This window comes from Styela clava, chromosome 9 (assembly GCF_964204865.1).
Source record: "Styela clava chromosome 9, kaStyClav1.hap1.2, whole genome shotgun sequence".
Classification (NCBI taxonomy): domain Eukaryota; kingdom Metazoa; phylum Chordata; class Ascidiacea; order Stolidobranchia; family Styelidae; genus Styela; species Styela clava.
In genome coordinates, this window is record NC_135258.1 from 10,975,134 (window position 1) to 10,997,254 (window position 22,121).

General features: G+C 35.5%; 3 protein-coding genes and 1 pseudogene across 5 annotated transcripts; 3 read left to right on the forward strand and 1 right to left on the reverse strand.

Moving 5' to 3' along the window:
• Window positions 1-648: 648 nt before the first annotated feature.
• LOC120338890 (uncharacterized) lies at window positions 649-5,351 on the forward strand. Of its 2 annotated transcripts, XM_039406877.2 has the most exons (8): window positions 649-783; window positions 1,037-1,243; window positions 1,865-1,921; window positions 2,406-2,498; window positions 2,888-3,040; window positions 3,454-3,532; window positions 3,952-4,077; window positions 4,608-5,351. In XM_039406877.2, exons 1-8 carry the CDS (start codon window positions 718-720, stop codon window positions 4,637-4,639), a joined length of 813 nt encoding a protein of 270 aa, XP_039262811.2. In that variant the 5' UTR covers window positions 649-717; the 3' UTR covers window positions 4,640-5,351. The 2 variants fall into 2 exon arrangements, with proteins under 2 accessions (XP_039262811.2, XP_077971959.1); XM_078115833.1 differs by lacking the exon at window positions 2,888-3,040.
• Window positions 5,352-10,317: 4,966 nt separating this feature from the next.
• Window positions 10,318-12,539, forward strand: LOC120339609 (cyclin-H-like). Its single transcript, XM_039407771.2, has one exon. It carries the CDS (start codon window positions 10,399-10,401, stop codon window positions 11,428-11,430), a length of 1,032 nt encoding a protein of 343 aa, XP_039263705.2. The 5' UTR covers window positions 10,318-10,398; the 3' UTR covers window positions 11,431-12,539.
• An 8-nt stretch (window positions 12,540-12,547) lies between these two features.
• On the forward strand, window positions 12,548-15,382 carry LOC120339607 (putative ATP-dependent RNA helicase DDX23). The gene has a single exon (XM_039407769.2). The coding sequence runs from the start codon at window positions 12,548-12,550 to the stop codon at window positions 14,861-14,863; it is 2,316 nt and encodes a 771-aa protein (XP_039263703.2). The 3' UTR covers window positions 14,864-15,382.
• A 140-nt stretch (window positions 15,383-15,522) lies between these two features.
• On the reverse strand, window positions 15,523-21,956 carry LOC120339606 (uncharacterized; annotated as a pseudogene). The gene is made up of 2 exons (XR_013477914.1): window positions 21,723-21,956; window positions 15,523-20,338 (listed from the first exon to the last, which is right to left on the reverse strand). The product of XR_013477914.1 is annotated as an uncharacterized LOC120339606 (transcript).
• Between the last annotated feature and the right edge of the window lie 165 nt (window positions 21,957-22,121).

Below are 22,121 nucleotides of genomic sequence, written 5' to 3' on the forward strand. Positions count from 1 at the left end.
TCCAGACGTCAGCCCTCATAATAAAGGCTCTTCAAACAAATTTCAAGAAATCGCTGAAGCGTACAGTGTGCTCGGAGATCGTGAGAAACGCAAACAATATGATTTATTTGGATCGAGCTCAGGCGAAAATAGACAACAACATGAGTCACCTTTTCATGGTTTTAATAATCAACATGGCCACTCATCGTGGTCTAAAAATAATCAGTTTCATTATCAAGGAAATATTACACCTGAACAGGCAGAAGAAATGTTTCGAAATATAGTTTCAGAATTTGAAAAATCACTGAATAATGCTGATTTATTTAGAAGCGTACAAAAACGTCAGGTTTCGAAAAATCCTATTAAAAATACTTTAGTACAATTTGTGACAGGTTTCATTTTTAGAATTATTTTAAAATCTATAGTTAATTTTATCAAAAATCAAATGAATAATAAAAAAGGGGGTGGTTTCAGGTAATAACTACAGGCTTTGTAGGTTATAAATAAACTTTAGTCCCCAGTAATATTGATTTTTCATTAAGTTATAGACTCTATGCTTTTATTTAAATCTATTTTCGTATTCTATGAGCGGAAAGTTTTTTTTGTATACATGAGTTCATATTTTTTAATATACCGCCAGTAGTACAATAAACGTTGACAATTCTTTCTTGCAGATATTCATGATAATAAATAATATTTTGAAATAAGTACATCATATCTTGAAAATTATCATTAGACATGGAGGAAGAAAATCAAAGTAAATCTCGGCCTGGTTTTTATCATGGACCTGTCAAAGGATTGGGCGTAAGTTTTATATTTCGATGAATAAATTAACATTTTGAGAATTCATGTTTCGTTTGGCGTATTTTGCTGAAAATATTGGGCGACCATTTTATATGGATTAATTTTACATTTATATGATGTGCTTCATACAGACAGATTCAGATTTGCATTTATTTACAATTTTCCACTTCTTAAATATGAGATTGCATTCATTCTAAAATTTAGTATACTGATAACACTTAAGACACCTATCATTAATAAATATAATTTTCAGGTTGCAATTATTTTGATTGGCGTTATCTGTATTGGTATGGGAATCACGTCTTTGACGATTGCGTTGGGATCTGTATGCAAATACAGAAATTACTATTATGATGAATATGATACACGCAGAAATCATGAGACCACCCCAGCTCCTTATGTGCACATGTGTAACTACTATGCCACATATTCATCTCCTGGAATTTGGTCAGGTCTTATGGTAAGTTAATTTAAATATTTATAAATTTCTAAAACATTTCTAATACAAATAATAAATCTATCTTTTTCAGCGTATATATATTTTTAAATTGATTTATGGTAAGAGATTATTAAGAGCTTCAAGTTAAAATTTGTGTATTTTAAAGTTTGAATATGAACAGTGTATCCATTAGTAGTACATGTTGTAAAAAATGAATAAATAGTTGGATATAAGTCAGCTCGCTTGGTCGATTACAGCTTCCTTCACCATCAAGTTCATGCGTCTGAAAACAAAAAACTGGATAACTAATTCCATACCCGACATGGACTGGTAACTTGAGGAGAGGCAGTGGTTCGCTCTGTGATAAAGCTGTCTTATCGGCTTTCCTCTCTCCAGGATGAATATGTGAATCCTATTCTAATTAGCGCATTGCCTCTATGTTCAAAATATTTGGATCATAGTCACATCACATATACCAAGTGTTTACCATAAAACTGTGATATTTTTAATATCTATATTCTGGAGATCAACATATCTATCTAAAGTTCTGGCATACATTGTCAGTAAGGACATACTGTGATTTTTCTAATAAACTTGTTATTATAACTATAACTTTGTATGAAGTGAATACTTTTGTTTCAGTTTATAGCAAGTGGAATAATTGGAATATTGGCCGCAAAGAGAAAGACAACATGCTTTGTGAGTTTTGAACTGTTATGTAACCTGCAAGAATTGTCTTTGATAAAATAAAATCATGCAATAATATTATAAATCCTTTTATATACTACTCAATAATGCCATTTTAATTGGAATGCATACAACGACATACTAATTGATAGGTTTAATATAGGCTTCCATAGAATTCTAAACCCATTGGGTAAAGTTTTTTTAACCTTGAAATGGATCTATTATATATACCATGCATTATAAATGGAATAAAATTCAAGAAGACTTACGGTACTAGAGTGTGAATAATGTAGATATATTACTGATTATCATGAGCAGAAAATTGGGTACTCCTGTAGTATGTGTACCGGGTTAGGCCATAATTTTATTCCGATTTTCCTTATTTTAGTTTTATTACAAGTTTGGGGACTGTCTGTGTTAGTGAATATAACCCCTGGTTTCATTTTTTCTATTCTGATTGACTTAATCTTTAATATGTTATTTTTCATAATTCAAGATTGCCGTCATGATGATTCTAAGTATTCTCAATATTCTGGTTGCAAGTGGAGCAATAACTGTCGCTGTCTTTTCCATGTTCGATAAAGACTATGTAAGACTATTTTAGTACTTGTTGCTTTTCATTTAGAGGATTTCGAATTGTACTTATGGAATTGCAATTACCAAGTATTTTTATGGTGATGCAGTATTTTGAAGGTTTATCCTGTATTTGCTTCTGATTTGAGTTTTCTGTGCAGTCAAGTTACTACCAGAGAAGAGAGTATCACTTCGTGGCCTTCCTCATTAGGACGCTAGAGGCCCTGTTTAGGAAACCTTGATTTATGCAATAATTTTTTTGGTATTTTCTGGAATTTACTTGCACAGTTTAACTTCATTAATTGAGATTTCACTTTCCCCTATTGCTTATGTTAGAATATCCATCTTAAACTTGAAAATAAAAAAAAAATTTTGCATTACTAAATTCGAATGACTTGTGTTCAGAATCAAATCAATAGCTACCCAACTGTGTTGTACATATTGAATGCATGCACTGGTTTATTCTGCTTTGCAAGTTTCGTTGTATCTTGGATTACTTTTGGATTTGGATGTCGAGCTGTATGTTGTGATGGAAGGAAGAAATGTCCATCATTTGGGGTATGATACAACGATAATTTGTTACTGTAAACAAGTGGTACATTGTGAAAAAGTCTTTAAATAAGATGTTTAATAATGATGCCAGCTTTTGGATGTATTTAAAGCCTTACAATAATGTTTATCATTTTTAATACTAAGCTTGTTAATAGATTATCAAATTGTTATTGATTGTCATTTTCTAGCCGTTAATTAGTGTTACCTTTACCACCTATTCACTATTACTTCATTCAGATGCATTTTTTACAAAGTATGTCACAAACATTTATTCAAAATATACTTTATTATAGAGCTTAGCTTGTAAATACATCTTATATCTAGTTTTAATGGAACGTAACTGCCAGGCGAGACTCAAGTTATATGCAGCATGAGTTTGTGTGGATAATACTGGGATTAATTTTAAGTATTATTTTTAGCAAAATGTACAATACCAGCCTCTTTCCAACCCAATTATGATGTCTTCAACAAGCCAGCTTGGTGGAAATGATCTGCAAGGTAATAATTCGAAAAAAAATGTTCATTTCATTGGATTTTCCGTGGCATTTTTGTTGTTACTTAGGCAAATACGAGAATTTTTTTTGAATTAATGTACCGAATATCCTATGAAGGTGTGCGTCTGTTTATTTTAAGAACTTGATAAATTTGGGGTAATATATCAAGCCCAATCCGACGGGAAGTAAAAGTAATAATATCCTTACCGTGACCTTTTCCATCTTCCATCGATACTTAACTGAGAGTTTGAAATTGGCTGGTTTAAAAGGTGCAGAAAGAACCTATTTCGATGGCAAAATTTTGCAGCAAAAGTATACATAGATTCACTTTGTATCCATTAGATTATTAGATTAGTACTGTTTGGTAGTCATATCAGTCAGTCAACTCATAATTTTCTACAACTTGATTCAATCGTTTTTCAGGTGATGTTCCACCATTGCCAGAATTTCCTCAGACCAACATGCAGCCAATATACCTTGTACAAGGTAATCAAGTAATTGGAATTCTTCCACAAAATCCGTCTCAGATGACAATGGGATTGGCACCAGGTATGTTTGTAACCCTAACTATGGTTTGTTGATTTTTGTGATCCTCGATTGCTGACTGTGTTGTAAATATTTTGATTTCAAGTTAGGAGGTTTCTCAAATTTTCATGATTCATGACCCGCTGTTTTTCGATCGAAATCAGTTTATTTATTCCCTATGTTTGATAATAAAAAGCCAACAGACGAAAGCGAAAGAATAATAAAAAATAAAGCCTAAAGAATTAACCAAATTACCACCAATTTACTTTAAATTAATATTGTTTGCAAATGGTATCTAGTGATTAGTGAAGGCTGTTGCCCGTCGCCTCAAATAGAACAGTGCTGTGACCCCCAGGGGCTAAGGGGTTTCAAGGGCCTAGTTTGAAAAACCATGGTTTAAACTGAATTTTTTCTTGTGATTATTTCATTGTTGGTTATATAATTTGATCAATTTTGTTAGAATTTTCACATATTATTTTTTGATATATCGTATTCTATATAAACTATATGTGCATATGTCTTTAGCCCTGAATTATTCATTTTTATTTATATAGGATATTCTCCGCCACAGATGAAACAGATTTAAACATGAGGATAGATGATGACCGTATCAACGTTTTTACATAATAGACCACACATGCTATGTCTTCATCGGTATTCTCCTCTGAATCCTTTGTCTTTATATGTGCTTTTGATGTCTTTCTTGTGTCTGCTCTTTCTTGCAAATCTGAGTACAAACGCTATGTTTTCACACACACGCTATGTTTTCATCAGTATTCTCCCCTGGATCCTTGTCTTTATATATTCTTTTGATGTCTTTCTTGTGTCTGCTTTTTCTTGCAAATCCATTTTCTTGTCTCTACTGTATATACAATAATTTTTGCCTTATTTTGCTAATCAACTTAAAATACTTATGTAGCAATTCCTATATTTTTTCGTTGCTATTGACGGATTCTTAATGAAAATGTTGCAAGTGGATATGTGTTCACATTCCCACAGTTGGGTTCCATATGAAATTTGTAGAATATTTTGAATAATTCTATGGTAAAAATAGCCTATCTTTTCTTTGGGGGATTATACTTTTCCAATCAGGATTAATATATAGTTCTGTTTAATATAAGAAGGTCATATTGGAGAAGTGTCTTAATTAAAGATTGCATACATTTGTCACGTATTCTGGTAATTATAATGCTTGAGTATGTGATAAACTAATACAATTGTCAATAATTGATTTTGTCATTTGCCACAATTTTCAGTCTGCACCTCTTCCAATTGAATAAAGTTCATGCAAATGTGTACTCTTCCGACTATAATATTTGGGAGGATTTCAGGTTGCTGCTAAATTATACAGCACTCTTCTGTTCGAATATCTAGGCCCAAAGCGTATATATGATATAAGCGAGGCAACGCTCTGACAATGGACGCCATCTTGTGCCATATTTGGGAAACGCGAAACAATGGATCTTATGGGAAATTTTCGTCGTGTTGTTGTACCGAATCGAAAAAATCCGCTCAAAATTGACTGCTTGCGCGACTGTCTTTTAAACTTTTAAAAACCGGGTCAAAATTCTTACAACGTGGCTTACATGAGGCCCTAGATCAGGGGTCGGTAACCTACGGCTCGCGGGCCGGATCCGGCCCGCGGAGCACTATAATCCGGCCCGCGACGCTTCACTAAATTATAGTAACAAAACATCCGTTTATAATTAGGGTTACCATATTTTTGTGACATCAAAGTGGGACACCTCTAAAGACAACGACCCCTTAGCTGTGATTTTGTAACTTCACATTTTCCGATTTTACTACTTAGGCCAGGGGTCGGTAACCTAAGGCCCGCGGGCCGGATCCGGCCCGCGACGCTTCACTAAATTATAGTAACAAAACATCCGCTTTGACGAATATATTCTTTAGACTAAATTATATTATAACCTAACAATTATATAATTCACAATTACTCGTTTAATGAGCATATAATTTAATTATAATTAGGCAAATGGCAACAAAACGCAGAAAAGTTGATGCTAAGTGCAAAGGGTTCAATGGCGCTGAAATTATTGAAATGGAATTTTATGAGATGCAATGAGGAAATAAAACTATATTCTATTCGAGAGATGTATCACTGCTTGATTTTTATTTTAAGAAGTACCATCCGTTAGGTTTTTAAACTTTCTAAAAATAAGTGCGGCCCGCCAATGACTTGCAACCTTAATTTTGGCCCGCGAGCGACAAAAGGTTGCCGACCCCTGGTTTAGGCCAATATAGATTGTGAGAGTCGAACATACAAATAACACGTTTATATAAAAGTGTCGAGTCGAAGGTTCGATTTTATCCGGTATGTTAGTCGTTGGTTTTATCCCAGCCAAAGATTGACCTAAAATTTGAAGCTGAGAATAATATATTCCGAAAATACCTATATAATATACAGGTATTTTACCAATGAATACTCATAACGCTTGTGAGAGACTTTTTATTTCTTGTTGAAAATACCGACTCCCTAGTTTTATTAGTCAAAATCCGGCTCCGGCTCCGCGACTCCGAAGGGTATAAAAATGTTACCGATCAGCAATGAAAAAAGGCGCAGTTCTTACCACTTCATGGCAGCTCCTGCCACGAACGAACCGCGGCAGCTCTTGCCATGGTTTTATAGCGCTATTCTGTATTCAGTAATCAGTATTAACGGTATATTCACAAACTAATGTACCAAATTCTAATTGATCATGCGGAATTATATCTACTTAAACCCTAACCCCAAATCCATCAAGACTGTATCCATAAGAAAAACGTTCCAACTTACCCAATATTTGTCACCCTGAGGGACAGCCCTGTCCTTACGGCCCACCTGCCGCGGTTACGGCAGCAAAATTTTACCTGCCATTGGTTTTCAATTTGCTGCCGCGGTAACGGCAGCTCGACATTGGTTTTGGGGGGACGGGCACGTACTTGTACGTATTTAACTTTTTTATTAAGTTATGCCCGTCCTCCAGGTCCTCTGTATTTTGTTTGTCCCTTTGTTGTTGTTTTGTGTTTTGTTTGTATCAGAGTGACCGAATAAAATTGATTGATTGATTGATTGTGGCAGCTAAAAAGTCAGTCGCCATAGGTTTGGCCGTAGCGGCCATGGTATGGAAATACCGCCATGGTTTTGCGGCAGCTGCAGACGCCATAGAATACTTAAAACTGCACTTGAACGAAAACGAAACGTTCTGATCCCTCTCAATAATGACCATTGTTGGCTGAGTTTTGCAGTGTCAGAGTGTTGTAGCCTAGGTGCGATGTTTGTTTATGTGTAATATTTCGATAATATGAATTGCTGGATAATACTGGATGATGTTTACGAATATATTTGTTTATTATATGTAACTATGTTCTATGATTATTATTTTTTCATCATTTATTTATTTTTACAAAACTGTTATGAATCCACAACGTGGACCTTAAAAAAAAAAAAAAAATATTTCGATTTTGCCATTCCCTCGGAATGAGTAAACGGCGGCTCTGTATTATTAAAATACGGATGCTGCATCCCGGCCAACGTTAACCACCGTTTGCGATCAAAGCACTGAAGCATGTGGGACATGTGCAGTGCTGCTATTTAACCAAATTTTCCTGTTTATCAGAATAGATTTGAGGTTAGTAGGTCATAGCAATAAGCCACTGAATTTGACTCAAGTTAAAAGCTAAATTGAAATGATAGCCACATGGTACTGAAGTATGGTTCATTTTATTGTAGGTATTGCAAATAGACTTGGTTTGGTTAGAATAGGATTTACATATTTATCCCGTGGGAGAGGAAAGCCGATACGACGGCATATCCATATGGCGAACCATGGCCTCTTGTCCGGTTACCATTCCATGTCGGGACTTGATGGTGGAGGAAGCCGTAACCGACCAGCGGTTACGTGAACCACCCTATGACGGCGAGGAGTCCAGCAATCCTATCGCACATAACCATCCTGCATGGGATTCGAACGTGCGAACCCACGCAGAGTAATTAGAGGTGCGGTGGCGAGCGTATTCCTAACGCTTAGCATGATGAGCCACACCGCCGCGCCTTGGTTTTGATCTTCTATGTCTATATGCAGATATGCTTGGCAGCGTGGTGCTTAAATAATATGCTCGCCACCATACTTCTGATTACCCTGCGTGGGTTCCCAGGTTCAATTATGTGCGAGAGGATTTCTGAACTACTTGTCGCTAATCCCATACCCGACATAAACTGGTAACCGAACGAGAAGCTGTGGTTAGCCATTATGATTGACCTGTCTTAATGACTTACCGATCCGCCGGGATTCATTTGTAAATCATATCCTGTTTCAGCCTTCTTTATAGTCAAAAGTTCTGTGCAGTGCAGGTATACCAACCAATACAGCAGTAACAAAAAATTTTATGTTGTGAAATTAGACTACAAGATGTTCTTGTTTTATAACCTGTTGTAGAAGTGAAATGGAGAAGAAGATAACTATCATAGATTGCTTCCCCAAGCTTAATCAGAAAAAGATTTTGATTTATTACACCATTCGTGCCACAAGAGTAACAATTCTATCATTTGGATATCGTTATATTTTGTTATACGCGGATTCAAGGAAGATAAAAACATTCCGTTTACCAGAAGAAATAACATGTGGAACGATTATCAATATTCCTACAAATGAAACTAATACCGCTGGAAAAGCACTATTATGTGGAACTTGCAAAGGTTCTATTTTCATAATACTGCTTCCGACAACTAAGGAAGCGTTATCTATGTTGAAAAAGGAAGATGCTAGTTACGGCGAAGCTGTCATCAAGAGAATGACTTCTGTATATAAATATAAAGGGATGTATATATTCGATGTTGTATGTAGTGGAGGAAATATACTTATAATTGGTAAAACTGCTAAAAAAGAATTTAAAATGATATTATTTAACCCAAACATACTCCACAATGCTTTGTCAGAGTTGAAAAATGGTGACAATTCGAGTTCTACCGAAAAAGATTTTCATTCGTTTCAGTCTATTTCCATCATGCCTTCTATTCAAGTCAATGATTCATGTCTGAATATTGTCTTATTCAATACAGATGAAAATCCTTTTATTCCATATTTTAATTCACTCAATAATATCCAACATTTGGATTCTTATCTGTTTATGTCTTTATTTGGAGTTAGTTTTAAAACTTCACCAGTTGTTTGTATTTTTTACCCTGGGGGTGATGTTTGGTTTTGCAGTCTTGCTGTTTATGGCAGCTCACAAAAACAATTACATCGTCTTTGTAATTTATCAGAATCATGTGCAGCAGTATGCCCAGTAGTGTTGAGCTCGAATTTTGAGCATGGCTCCAACGATTGTTGTAAAAATGATAATGATGAATCCACTTCAAAACCGGGTCTAATGCTCGTCGGATACGAAAAAACTGTATGTGTGCTTCACTCCTGTGCTTCTCAAGTATCTAAGGACAATGAATTTCATATTTGCTGGTTAAATTTATCCAGCAGTATTAAATCCTTCATATTAGAAAAAAATAATTTATTATCATTTTCCCAAGTTTTTCTTCAAAATATATCTGATTTTACACGGGGTGTAAATATGTCCGCCACCTGTACATATTTCTTTGATGAACAGCAAGTTGGTATAAAACAATTTGATACTGTATGGACTTTTCAAGAATACGAAGACAATTTTTCTATTGTAGTGGTCAATGCCAAATACCTTTTACAGGAGTATTCATTCGAAACATCACATGATTCTATTTCAAAACTATTGAGTGATCTACCATCTCTTTGTAGCCAGAATGATGAATTATTAAATAAATCAAAACAATTAACAAGTATGCTTAAAGCTTTGTCGCAGCTTGCTTCTTATCTTTCATTAGAAGTTGATGATACTAATACGAATGATTCTTGCTATCAAATAACCATTGATGAAGACTTCATTTATATCAAAATTACTAATAAAGATGTTGGAGCTGTACTTGAACCATTCCATTACAATATACACGCTACAATAAATTGGGAAGGCGTTTCTAAGGGTCGTACGCACTGCATAGCAACAAATAACTTCGAATGGGAATGTGGGAAAACTTTCAAAATTCTTCGTTGCGAAGATGATATTGGAAATTCAAAAAATAAAATTTTTGTCAGGTTATTTGCAAATATTACTGGGTTTAACAATATTGACGTTAGTACATATGGCCATGTCGAAAAAAGGTTGAGTAAAACTTTTCCCCTTCTTTTTTGTTTGCGTTAATATTACCGTAATTCCTATATTATAATAGTGCAAATTGTTTATTAATTTTATTTTACAGATTATAAACTCTTTTAACAATTAAATTAGTTCTTATAATGCATTAATTACTTAAAACTGGGAATGTATCATTCAAGTACTCAGCGGAAATATTGGACGTTTAAAAATGATTCAGAAATATCAAAAGCACGAGAGCAAGTGAATCGAGTTTACAGACAATGTTATGTGGAAAAAAGTCCTGAACATGATATTAATGATGATAGTTTCTTTCTTACAGTAAACGAGGAAAGACAATTACTGCGATGGTATGATGACAAACTAATAAAAGAATTCTGTAGACATTTTAATCCTCAAATCCCTCTTACTAGCATTGGAACAGCATGCCAGTACATGAAACGACTTTACCTTCGGTATTCTGTTATGGATTATAATCCAAAACTTATGATGTTAGCTGCGATATGGCTTTCTTGTAAAACTGACGAATTTAATATTTCAATGGATCAGTTTGTATGGAATGTTCATCATTTGTTAAAAGGAGAAGCGAGAGATCATGGCGAAGATTATGCTCGTAAATATGGAGATGCAATACTTTCTATTGAACTTATTTTAATCAAAGAACTCAATTTTCACCTCACAGTTCATAATCCATTAAGACCATTCGAAGGGTTTATTATTGATGTAAAAACTAGATATGCAGGAAGAAATATTGATAAGATTGACATGCTTCGAAAACCTGCAAGGGATTACCTATATACATCCTTTTTTACGGACGCCCAGTTGCTTTTTACTCCTTCACAAATTGCATTGGCATCGTTGCTTTCCGTAGGATCAAAACAGGGTATAAATTTAGATGCTTACGTCACGGAACATTTATTGAAAGGCCAACCGCAAAACGTGTTGGATGATACAGTCAAAAGTGTTAAAAAAATTCGATCCATTATTAAGAAATGTGTTAAACCACCATCTGAATCTGTTGCTATGGCAATAGAACAAAAACTACAGTTTTGTAGGAATAGAGAATCCGATCCATTAACTGAAGAATACGCTAGAGTAAAAAATCAAGAGGATGAAGAAAGAGATAGGGTTGCAGCACAAAAATGGAGAGCTGAAGCACAAAGACAAAAACAAATTGAAATGGATTTACTTGCTTTTTAAAATACATCACTATCAGTTTTAGATATTATTTCATTTTCTCTAAAATTTGCAGTAGCTACCATAAACTGTCCAATGGTTTTTTTGGAGAAGGAAATGACCCTGATAGTTTCGTTTTCTGTTTCAGATGTCCAGTAACATTCTTAATGAATTTAATTATTCTAAAGTACGAATTTGTAGAAAATAAACCATTCATTACAAAGTACCGTAATGTGCTGATTTGAAATACCATAAAGCTGTCATAAACCTTTTAAAGAATCGAGTCGTGCATATTTCAATGTTTTGGTTTAATTAGAATTTTATTGAATTTGTGTCCAATTTCACATGATTTCCTCTTTTTATATGAGATATGACATCAGTGTATATGAGAAATTATCTAATGTAGGCAATTTCATATATCATATGCATGATTATTCCCTATATCATTCTATACTTGGTGAAGTAATAGTTTGACTGGTGGTAGCCAGGTCGCACTCTTTATGCAATGGCATTTTTGTGTCCACAATACTTTGGATGATTATGGTTTGTGTGGTAACATATAACTGCCTTTTTATTAGTGTTATTAAAGATATTTGACTAAAAAGCAGATATTCTGATGTACATGGTAAAAAATGAAGTGATTTTTTGTTCCCATGGCTCTCTTGGCTCTATATGGTATAATTTATAAGCAAAAACTATGGTTAGAAGAAGTGATTTACATCTAAAAGGATTTTCATTTTCTGAATCTAAGTTTTGACAGTGCATTACTTCATTTCCATGAGATTGTTTCAAATTCACACCCAATATGGCAATATCTAAATAGAAATTATTCATGTGCTAGGCGTATACTGCTTTCTAACTGTTTGTGCCTTTTTTTGTTTGTTAAATTCATCAAGTAGTTGTGTGTACCACTGACTAATTTAATTGCCGAAATGTAATGCTTATTAATCTCCCTTCGTTATAGATAGTTGAAAAAAGTCAATGTTGTGTTTCTATGCTTGTTGTTGTGTTTCTAACCACATAGTCATTTCAATAAAAGGTCTGCAGTGATTTTGATGCTTCACAGCTTTAATGTTCCAATCATCCTTTCTAGATAATGTGATTTATATTTTTTTGTTTTTCATCTTCACAGAGCATAAATATGGGTAGATCCAGATCTCGTTCCAGAGAAAGAGACAAGAAAAAACATCGATCACGATCTAAAAGATCACGCTCAAGAGAACGAAAGCGTTCTCGATCAAGAGAACGTAAGAAACATGACAGAAAAAGATCCAGATCTCGATCAAAAGACAGAGATCGAAAATCTCACAAGTATAGTCATTCAGATAATAATAAAACTGATAAAGAATTAAAAGAGGAAAAGTCACAAGATTCTCAAAATGGAATGGTAGTTGAAGAGGAAGAAGATATTCAAAAGCCAAAGGTTCAACCTCTCAGTCTTGAGGAAATGCTTGCCAAAAAGAAGGCGGAGGAAGATGCTGCTGCCAAGCCAAAATTCACTACCAAAGAGGACCGTGCTGCAGCAGCAATCGCCCGAAGGCAACAAGAAGTCGAAGAAAAGCGAAAACAAATGGATGAGATGCGTAAAAAGCAGAGGGAGATATTTAGCGAAGGGAGAAAAATGCTTGAGGATCCATATGATCGAGAACGTAGAGAGCGCAAAGAACGAAGAGCCAAAGATGATGACGATGAACTAGACAAGAAACGTATCGATAAAGACGCAGAGAAAGAATTGTCATCAATCAAAGATCGATACCTGGGTATTGTAAAAAAGAAAAAACGCGTCCGACGTCTCAACGACAGAAAATTCGTGTTTGATTGGGACGCTGGTGATGACACTTCTGTTGACTTCAATCCAATTTATAAAGAAAAACACGAAGTTCATTTGTTTGGCCGTGGATTTATTGCAGGCATTGACGTTAAAGTCCAAAAGAAGTCACAATCACAATTTTATGGAGAACTTATGGAGAATCGTAGAACACAACAAGAAAAAGATTTAGAAAAGAAAAGGATGGTAAATGCTTTGAAAAAGGAGAAGAAACGATTGTGGGATGATAGACATTGGACAAAGAAATCTTTAGAGGAAATGCAAGAAAGAGACTGGAGAATCTTCCGTGAGGATTACAGTATAGCTACTAAGGGTGGAAACATTCCACCACCTTTACGATCTTGGAAAGAATGTAAGGATATTCCAGACGAACTTCTAGCAATCATTGATGGACTTGGTTACAAGGATCCAACTCCGATTCAACGACAAGCTATTCCCATCGGCCTGTTGAACCGTGACATTATCGGCGTTGCAGAGACTGGTTCTGGTAAAACAGCGGCATTTTTAATCCCCCTCTTGATATGGATAACATCACTGCCTAAAATAGAGAGATTAGAAGATGCAGATAAAGGACCATATGCAATTATTTTAGCTCCGACTCGTGAACTGGCACAACAAATCGAAGAGGAAACCATAAAATTTGGTAAAGAACTTGGAATGCGTACTGTTGCAGTCATTGGAGGTTTATCAAGGGAGGACCAAGGTTTTAAATTGCGCATGGGATGTGAAATTGTTATTGCAACACCAGGTCGTCTTATTGACGTCTTGGAAAACCGCTATCTGGTATTGAGCCAATGCACATACGTTGTTCTTGACGAGGCTGATAGGATGATTGACATGGGTTTTGAACCTGATGTGAAGAAAATTCTTGATCATATGCCAGTGACAAATCAAAAGCCTGATTCAGAGCAGTTGGATGATGATTTACTAATGCGAAGCAATTTTCTATCAAAGCATAAGTTTAGACAGACTGTCATGTTCACTGCAACTATGCCTCCTATTGTTGAAAGGTTAGCTAAAACTTATTTGCGACGCCCAGCGATTGTGAATATTGGAGTAGCTGGAAAACCAATAGAAAAAGTAAAACAAATTGTTCATTTGTTAAAGGAGAATGCAAAAAGGAGAAAGCTGTTGGAAATTTTGGGAGCAGGTATCACACCACCTATTATTATATTCGTAAATCAGAAAAAAGGTTGCGACGTCTTGGCAAGATCATTGGAAAAAATGGGATACAATGCTACTACACTTCATGGGGGTAAAGGTCAGGAACAACGTGAATTCGCTTTGAGTGGATTAAAAGAAGGAAGTAAAGATATCCTTGTTGCCACAAATGTGGCTGGACGTGGTATCGACATTCCTGATGTTTCTTTGGTTATTAATTTTGATATGGCAAGGTCGATTGAAGATTATACTCATCGTATTGGACGTACAGGGAGAATGGGAAAGACTGGAACAGCTATAACATTTATTACTCAAGAAGACTCGGCAGTTTTTTATGACCTGAAACAAGCATTGCTTGAGAGTCCGGTCTCTACTTGCCCATCTGAACTTGAAAGACATCCTGAAGCCCAACATAAACCTGGGACTATACTCACTAAAAAGCGAAGGGAAGAAACTATTTTTGCTTAGAAATCTTAATATCATTTCTTTTTCAACTTTGCTGACCTGATTGCATTTCGCAGCCAATTACTCATTAACATCAAAATTTGTTTCAAGATCTGTATGGAGTCGAATGGATTTTCACCTCCAGATATAAAACAATTTGTCTTGATGTCAAAATGATATGTCTACAAAAGCTTGTTTCATGTTTTTGTTTTATTTTAGTCTAATTATGGCACCCTTTACTTGATGTTCCATGAAGCATAGTGCCTTCATTCAGTACTGTTACATACAGTTAGTTCATAGCCGATTGCCTTCATGCATAAATTTTTTTATGTGGATATTAGTGAAGTTGGATTTTACTTGTATACCTCAAGGCTGCTATCAGAATATCTTGAGTTCAACAATCGTTATTCTGACCATTTTTGACTACTTTATTGATATTTTATTATCATTGAGTTCTATTTGTTTGGGTAGCTATGTTTAGGTCTAACTGGTAATGAGCAACTTTGACGTCCAAAATTTCTGCAAATAAACTTTAAAGCCTGGCATTATTCGTTTTTTTTCATTCAGGCAGGCTAACACGTGGTCGGTTTTATTGTGAATCATTAGACAATTAACGTTTAATGCAATTTTGCCAAACTGGACTCAAAATAGAGGGCCTATATCATGTGATGTCTAGATCTAGGGTCTGTCTGGTAGTGAGGGGCGATCAGGACTTTTTTTGCCCTGAAAAAAAAACACCAGAAAGAAACTTTGCTAAAATGTAAAACAAGCCTAGTAACACAGTAAGGTTTTCACTGAAATCACAACTTTACTATCATCTTGAATATAATCAATAAAGTCCATTGTAATTTCTAGTGAAAAATGGGCTAATCGGCTGCCACTAACCTCTGCACAACACACAATATCAACTCCATTGTTACCTACAAATTTTATTGATTAGAAAATAAAGCAAACATTTGGTCATGTGTAAATGCATATGTTATGGATATTATTGTTAAGGCAAGATAATACAAATTACAAAATATTATGGCTAAGGTCAATTGTAACAGTGCAAGATTAAACGGTTAGGAGCTTGTATATCAATACACAGGGTGGCCCTTAAAAACAGAACCTATCGATTTATTAAAATGAAGAAAATTTATTTAATGCTCGGAACTTTTCCTTGTGTATGATTCGCTCTAGAATATGCTCCAAACCATCTTGGTTCTGTTTTGTAATTCTTATAATAATATAAACTAATGGCTTTCACCCTATAAAATATTACTTGCTCATGGGCTAACGCCATTTAGCAACACTCTGATAGTGAATCTAATTAAACTACTATAATATTATTTAAAAAAAAGACATATTACAAACATAAAAATGGGAGTGAACTTTTGAATGAAGAATTGAAGGAAGGCTATCATGGCTAATTACAGAACAGTGTAAATTTGAAGAAATTGTACTGAAAAATATAGAATAGTAAAAAATTGATATGAATAGAGCACCCAAGGTGGATTTGCATACACAGTTGAAAGGCACTAATACAATTTGTGCAAAATATAAAGTTGAATGAAAATAAGCACCTCAGAACTGCTATTTTTAGAGTCCAGGTTGAAGAAAATTTTGACTCTTAGAAAACCAGATATTTAAATATAAAAACTTTTTTATACAATCCTTCTGGGAATGTCTGACAACAGTGCTTAGCCCAAATTTTTTTTTTTTATTAATTTTAAATGTTGGACTCCAGTACTACCATCAGTCTGAATTTCTAACTCCAAACTTGCTTCTTTGCCCCCAAGTTTGAGTTTGAATGTAAAGCTCCAATAAAAATAGAAACTTGCTAAATTATGACTCCATAGGCCATGTTTTTATGGCAACAAATGAAGCAGGGGCGGAGAGGGAATTGCGGGTCGGACACCCCCTTCCTCTTCCATATCATTCATTTTTTGTAGCTTGAAACGCTTTTTAGACCCTTAGTTGAGGCTCTTGGAAACCCATGTTTTCTGGCCTTGGTAATTGGAAATTTCAGAACCCCCCCTTCGAAAATTTCTCGCTATGCCCCTGGAATGAAGTGTATCAACTATCAATATATATATATATACAATATAAACGTAAGGAAGCAAATCTATACAAGAAAATCTTATATTGTGTCAGTCAGTGAAAAACTGCTGCATGTTCTCCCAATCTTTAGCCCATACTTTCACTCTCTGTTCATTTGTCATTAGTTGAGAGCTTGCGATAGCAACTGCGTTATCCACAATCGAATTTAGAGTCATTTGCACGTACAGTTCGATGGGCATGTCCCGTTTTGAATGAGACTGATGATGAACACACTGTTCTGCACTTGTTTCATCTTCCTCTACGAATGAGGCATCAAGAGATGATGTCAGTTGGTTTCTCAATATATATAAATTTTGTCGAAACTCTGGGGACGATTCATTAACGACAGTAAACATTCCAGTAATTGCCTCACTCTTCTTTTGTTCTGGCTGCATTTGTAATAAAACATATGTTCGATTACCTTCCGGACACAATGTGGCCAACATCATTTTACCAGTCATTTGCCCTAACTTAGGCGGAAATCGTAATCCACGTTCCGGAGTTCCTCTCTTCGATTTTTTATCAGGAGCGCACCATGCTATTTCAGAACCTGTAAAGGTAGAAAATGCATGCATTCTGCCTGCAATGTTGCAATAAATATATTCTGTTTTGTTGGATATAAATGTGCGAGTTACAGCGAATGCCAACTCCTTATTCACAACGCATTTGTCAAAATCATTCTTATCAAGATCTTGTTTTATCACCATTGACTGCAACATATCTAGTCTGTTCAAATCGAGGTTAACCAACGTCACATGTGCTTTCATATTGGGGGGATGTTTTGCATATAAGAACATAAAATACAACTTGCTTCCATCAGAATTTGAGAGCGTATCGATCAAAGCCCTGGCTGGATTATGGCTAACAGAATATATCCGCGTTGCATATCGAACCATCAAATTTGTTGATCGCTGCCTGGTTACAATATGGAAAACTTGATCTGCAAGTGGATCAACAATTTCTCGCTGTGTGGGACTGTATGTTTTTGTAATAAACTTGTCTTGCTTTTTCTTTTTTCCTTCTTCATTATATTCTTGATCATCACTATGCCATGGCTGTCGGGATTGAAGTTGTAAAGTTCTGAGTTCATTCATGACTTGATTCCGCTCCTTTTCAACGACTTGTTTTCCTTTCCTCTTTTTTCCTTTCGTGTTCTTTTTCAAAGTAATTTCATCCTCGAATATGACTTTTTCTGGTAATTTAGGTACCATGACGGCTTCTGTACCAGTAATACGCAGTTTCCTGTATGGTATAAACCAGTTAAAACCACTCAATTGTTCTTTATTGTGTCTCCAAACACAGATGTTCATTTTCTGGTCAAAAGTAATCATATCACCATCATTCTTTATAAAATGAATCATATTGATTGGATGTCGATGAGATCGAAAAAGCTCGACTTCGATACTCTTTGTGATTTTATTACCTTTCGACAATGAATCCTGTCCAATTATGAAAGGTGAATTTGTTTCAGTAGGATGCTAATTCAAAAGTACCTTGAATCTTGATGATGTGACATGAGATAGGTCACACTTCAAAATGTCTCCACTTGCAAAACCTACGATTACGAAATTTTGTGCTCCCGATACATTCATAAACGGGGAGAATTTCGCTACCACTGGGGTTGAAAACGAGGCTGGAGTGATAGAAGATGCAAGTGGTCCCTCTTTAATCATAAAATCTTGTTTTAAACCTTCTAATATGCATATTGCCGTTAGTTGCTGGCAGTTATAGCCATTTGTTTTGTCTTCAGGTATTCCAAGGTGTCGTATATCTGATGCAGAAGAGGGTGATAGATATGAAACTGACCAAACAATCAAACACAGCGTCTCACTCAATGTTAATATCTTTGTTCTATCAATTGTCCAGCTGATATGAGAAATCCTTTCAGGAGATTTACCTACAAATGACACACAACGGATAGGTCGAAATGGCTCCCAAGTGATGTCATACACAAGAATATCACCTCTGTATGTTCCGAGAGCAACATAACGATTGTCATAGGACATACTCAAACAGCTTATTCCATATATTTTTTTGTAAGATAAAGAAAACGGCATAGGTGCTAAATCAACTGATTGTGATTCCCAATATGAAAACTCTGCACTGACATATTCATCCCAAATCTCTCCCGTAAAAACTGACCCAGTCAGAGGTGTCTGTTCATAAGAGAGCATTGTTACATCACCATCATTTTCTTCAACTTGTTCCACTTGCTCAGGTTGCTCTGTGACAATAGTCTTTGAGGGTATAGAAGTAGATTTGGCCCCTTGGGTGTGAGCCCAGAGATTTTTTCTTGTTTTCAGTCTTCTAGTCATTATTTCAACCCACATTTTATCCACCATCTGTGAGATGGAACTGTTTGAATCTTTTGGAGGTTTTCCATTCACTGCAGTATATGTTGAATTGATGACTAAATCGCACGCCGACACATTCACCATTTTTAAAAGGAATATGATTTCTTCAGCAGTTTTACGAATCATCACAGATGACACTTCGTCAAAAATTTCGTTAATAATATTCAAAATAGCATCATGTTTGATACCTTCTGACATTAAAAGCTCCCATTGTTCATTATCTGTTTTTAATAATTTTTCAAGCATTGTTTCACCCATGTTATCTTCTGAAAAAACACAAAGATCAAGGGTTCTTTGGATTATATCTTGTACAATGTTGGTAACAATATTTACTTGTTCTTCTTGCCAAGGTTTGAAGCTATAATCAATCGCTGCTGGTTTCTGAAATGATTTTACCTTTTTCACTTCTGAGCGTTGTTTTTGTTTTAAATGTCTTATATTCTTTTCCATTACCCCAATGTTTTGCTTCACTTCATTTACTAAGTAATTCAAATTTTCTTCACTACTGTCGCTGTGAATATCTTTATCAAGTTCTTTTTCTTTGAGTTTAAGCTTCGCAGCTCGAAGGTTTGATTTTTGTTGTAATAATGCTTGTTCATTCTCATATCTTTTTTGCCGCATTGCTTCCATTTTTAGTTTTCTCTCCTTTAGTAATTTGTGAAAAAATAATCTCTGTTGTGCAACATCAGAAAGTTTATCTTCGCTCGAACTGCCATAAGGATCAGATACTGCATTTGCGTAATGATCTGCTGCATCTTCTAAAGCTCGTTCACCGTATGTTTTATGAAGTTCTTGCTCCAAAACGGTGCCCTTCATTAATCCACGAACTTGCTCTCGACTTATTGTTAATCTCTCTCCATAATCTTGATCACTTTGTACTCTGAATGCTTCGTACTCACGACCTGAATCTGGTGAATATGATTTCGGTGAAAAACTCACATGTTCTTTTCTTTGCATGAGCTTCATACGTCGTAGTGCAAGAAGTTCATTGACCACTCTCTTTTTTCGAGCAATCCGCTCCTGGTACGATGGATCTGGACTCCCACTGGCCATTGGAGTGATTCTGTTTAAAAAAGAACATATATTGTAAGAGAATATATATACTGGTATATATCATGTACCAGATAACATATAAATTGCTACAATAATAGAGCCAATTTGTAAATTTACAGATTAATTAATTCAAAAATCATCATTTGATAGAATTGAAGCCATTACTTTTATAATAGCAAGCTGTTTGAATGAAGGACCCTAGATATGTTGATTTGAATGATTAAAATGACAAAAGATAAACACACAGGGTGGAAATTCAGGACAGCTGCCAATTCCAAAGAAATTGAGCATGCGAGAATGGGCAATCTAACTTGTAAAATGGAATATTGAGTGGTATAGTCGGTTTATGACCAATTTTACTATTAACGCTACAAAATCTGTACCAGCAATGCTAACCGAACAATTCCCAAAGCTTCTTGCATAAATGAAAAGAGACAGAGGATAGGTGGAAGATACGATACTGTAATTATGTGTCAGGTTTCAGCTAATTGTCTCTTTTATTATCTGACAACCTTCTAAAAGAAAGTCCTGCGGCTAGCGATTTGGATTATTTGTTCTTATTTAGGCTACTGCTGTCGGATTTTATGTTATAACTTTGCTCTTGTGTAATGAATTTTGTCCGGATGTTGTGAAAGACTTTTAAGAGTGGGTGGTGAATGTTGGATTCTATGATTAAATTTATGATAGTCTACCCTTTTCTCATGTTTTTTGAATAACAATTGGGACATTGAAGTTAATGGCCGCAAATTGGCTAAACACCTCAATAGGAAAATGCAATAAGGGACAAGCGACAGCAGTGGAAAGGATAGGATTTACATATTTATCCCGGGGGAGAGGAAAGTAACAAAAGTGATAATTTAAACACAAACATGTAGGCCTTAGCCCAGTAGCCTGTACAGTCGTACTTAATTCACCTATTTTCATGTCTTACATATACTGATATCCGAAGAAACGTCCTGTCGCGGCGGTGTGGCTCAACAGGCGCGGCGGTGTGGCTCAACGGGCTAAGCGTTAGGAATACGCTCGCCACCGCACCTCTAATTACTCTGCGTGGGTTCGCAGGTTCGAATCCCATGCAGGGATGGTTATGTGCGAGAGGATTGCTGGACTCCTCGCCGTCGTTGGGTGGTTCACGTAACCGCTGGTCGGTTACGGCTTCCTCCACCACCAAGCCCATGCTTCCGAAAACAAACAATACAGTAAAACTAATCCCTACCCGACTTGGAATGGTAACCGGCCGAGAGGCCGTGGTTCGCCATATGGATAAGCCGTCTTATCGGCTTTCCTCTCCCCTGGGATAAATATGTAAATCCTATCCTATCAAAATGAACGGAATAAGAATGAAACAACTCACGATATTCTGATATTGCAGTACTGTGTTGACCACAACTTACCGTGTAGTTGATTTGTACTTTTCAGACTTGTTGACCTTCTTTCACCGTCCAGACATTAATGTTCCAGCAAGTCATAATAGGGATATTGGATCAGTATTCCAAATAACAGATATAATAGAGACTGAAGCGCGGAAGAAACGTTAGCGAATTGTTATGCAAAAATCACCGACATTTGGGGAAATCCCCGTGTTGTCTGAGTTTTAATAATGACACATCAAAGAGCAACTGTTACATTTTTTGCTGCAAAAACACATTTAACACATTTGTGAGCGTTTAAAAAAAAAAAAAAACACTGGATGATTGTTAACATTGCATATGAGAAAGTGCATATATATACAGTTCTAAAATGAAATAGTTAATGTACTGTTATTTAATCACGGTCTATCTCTGAATTGTTTG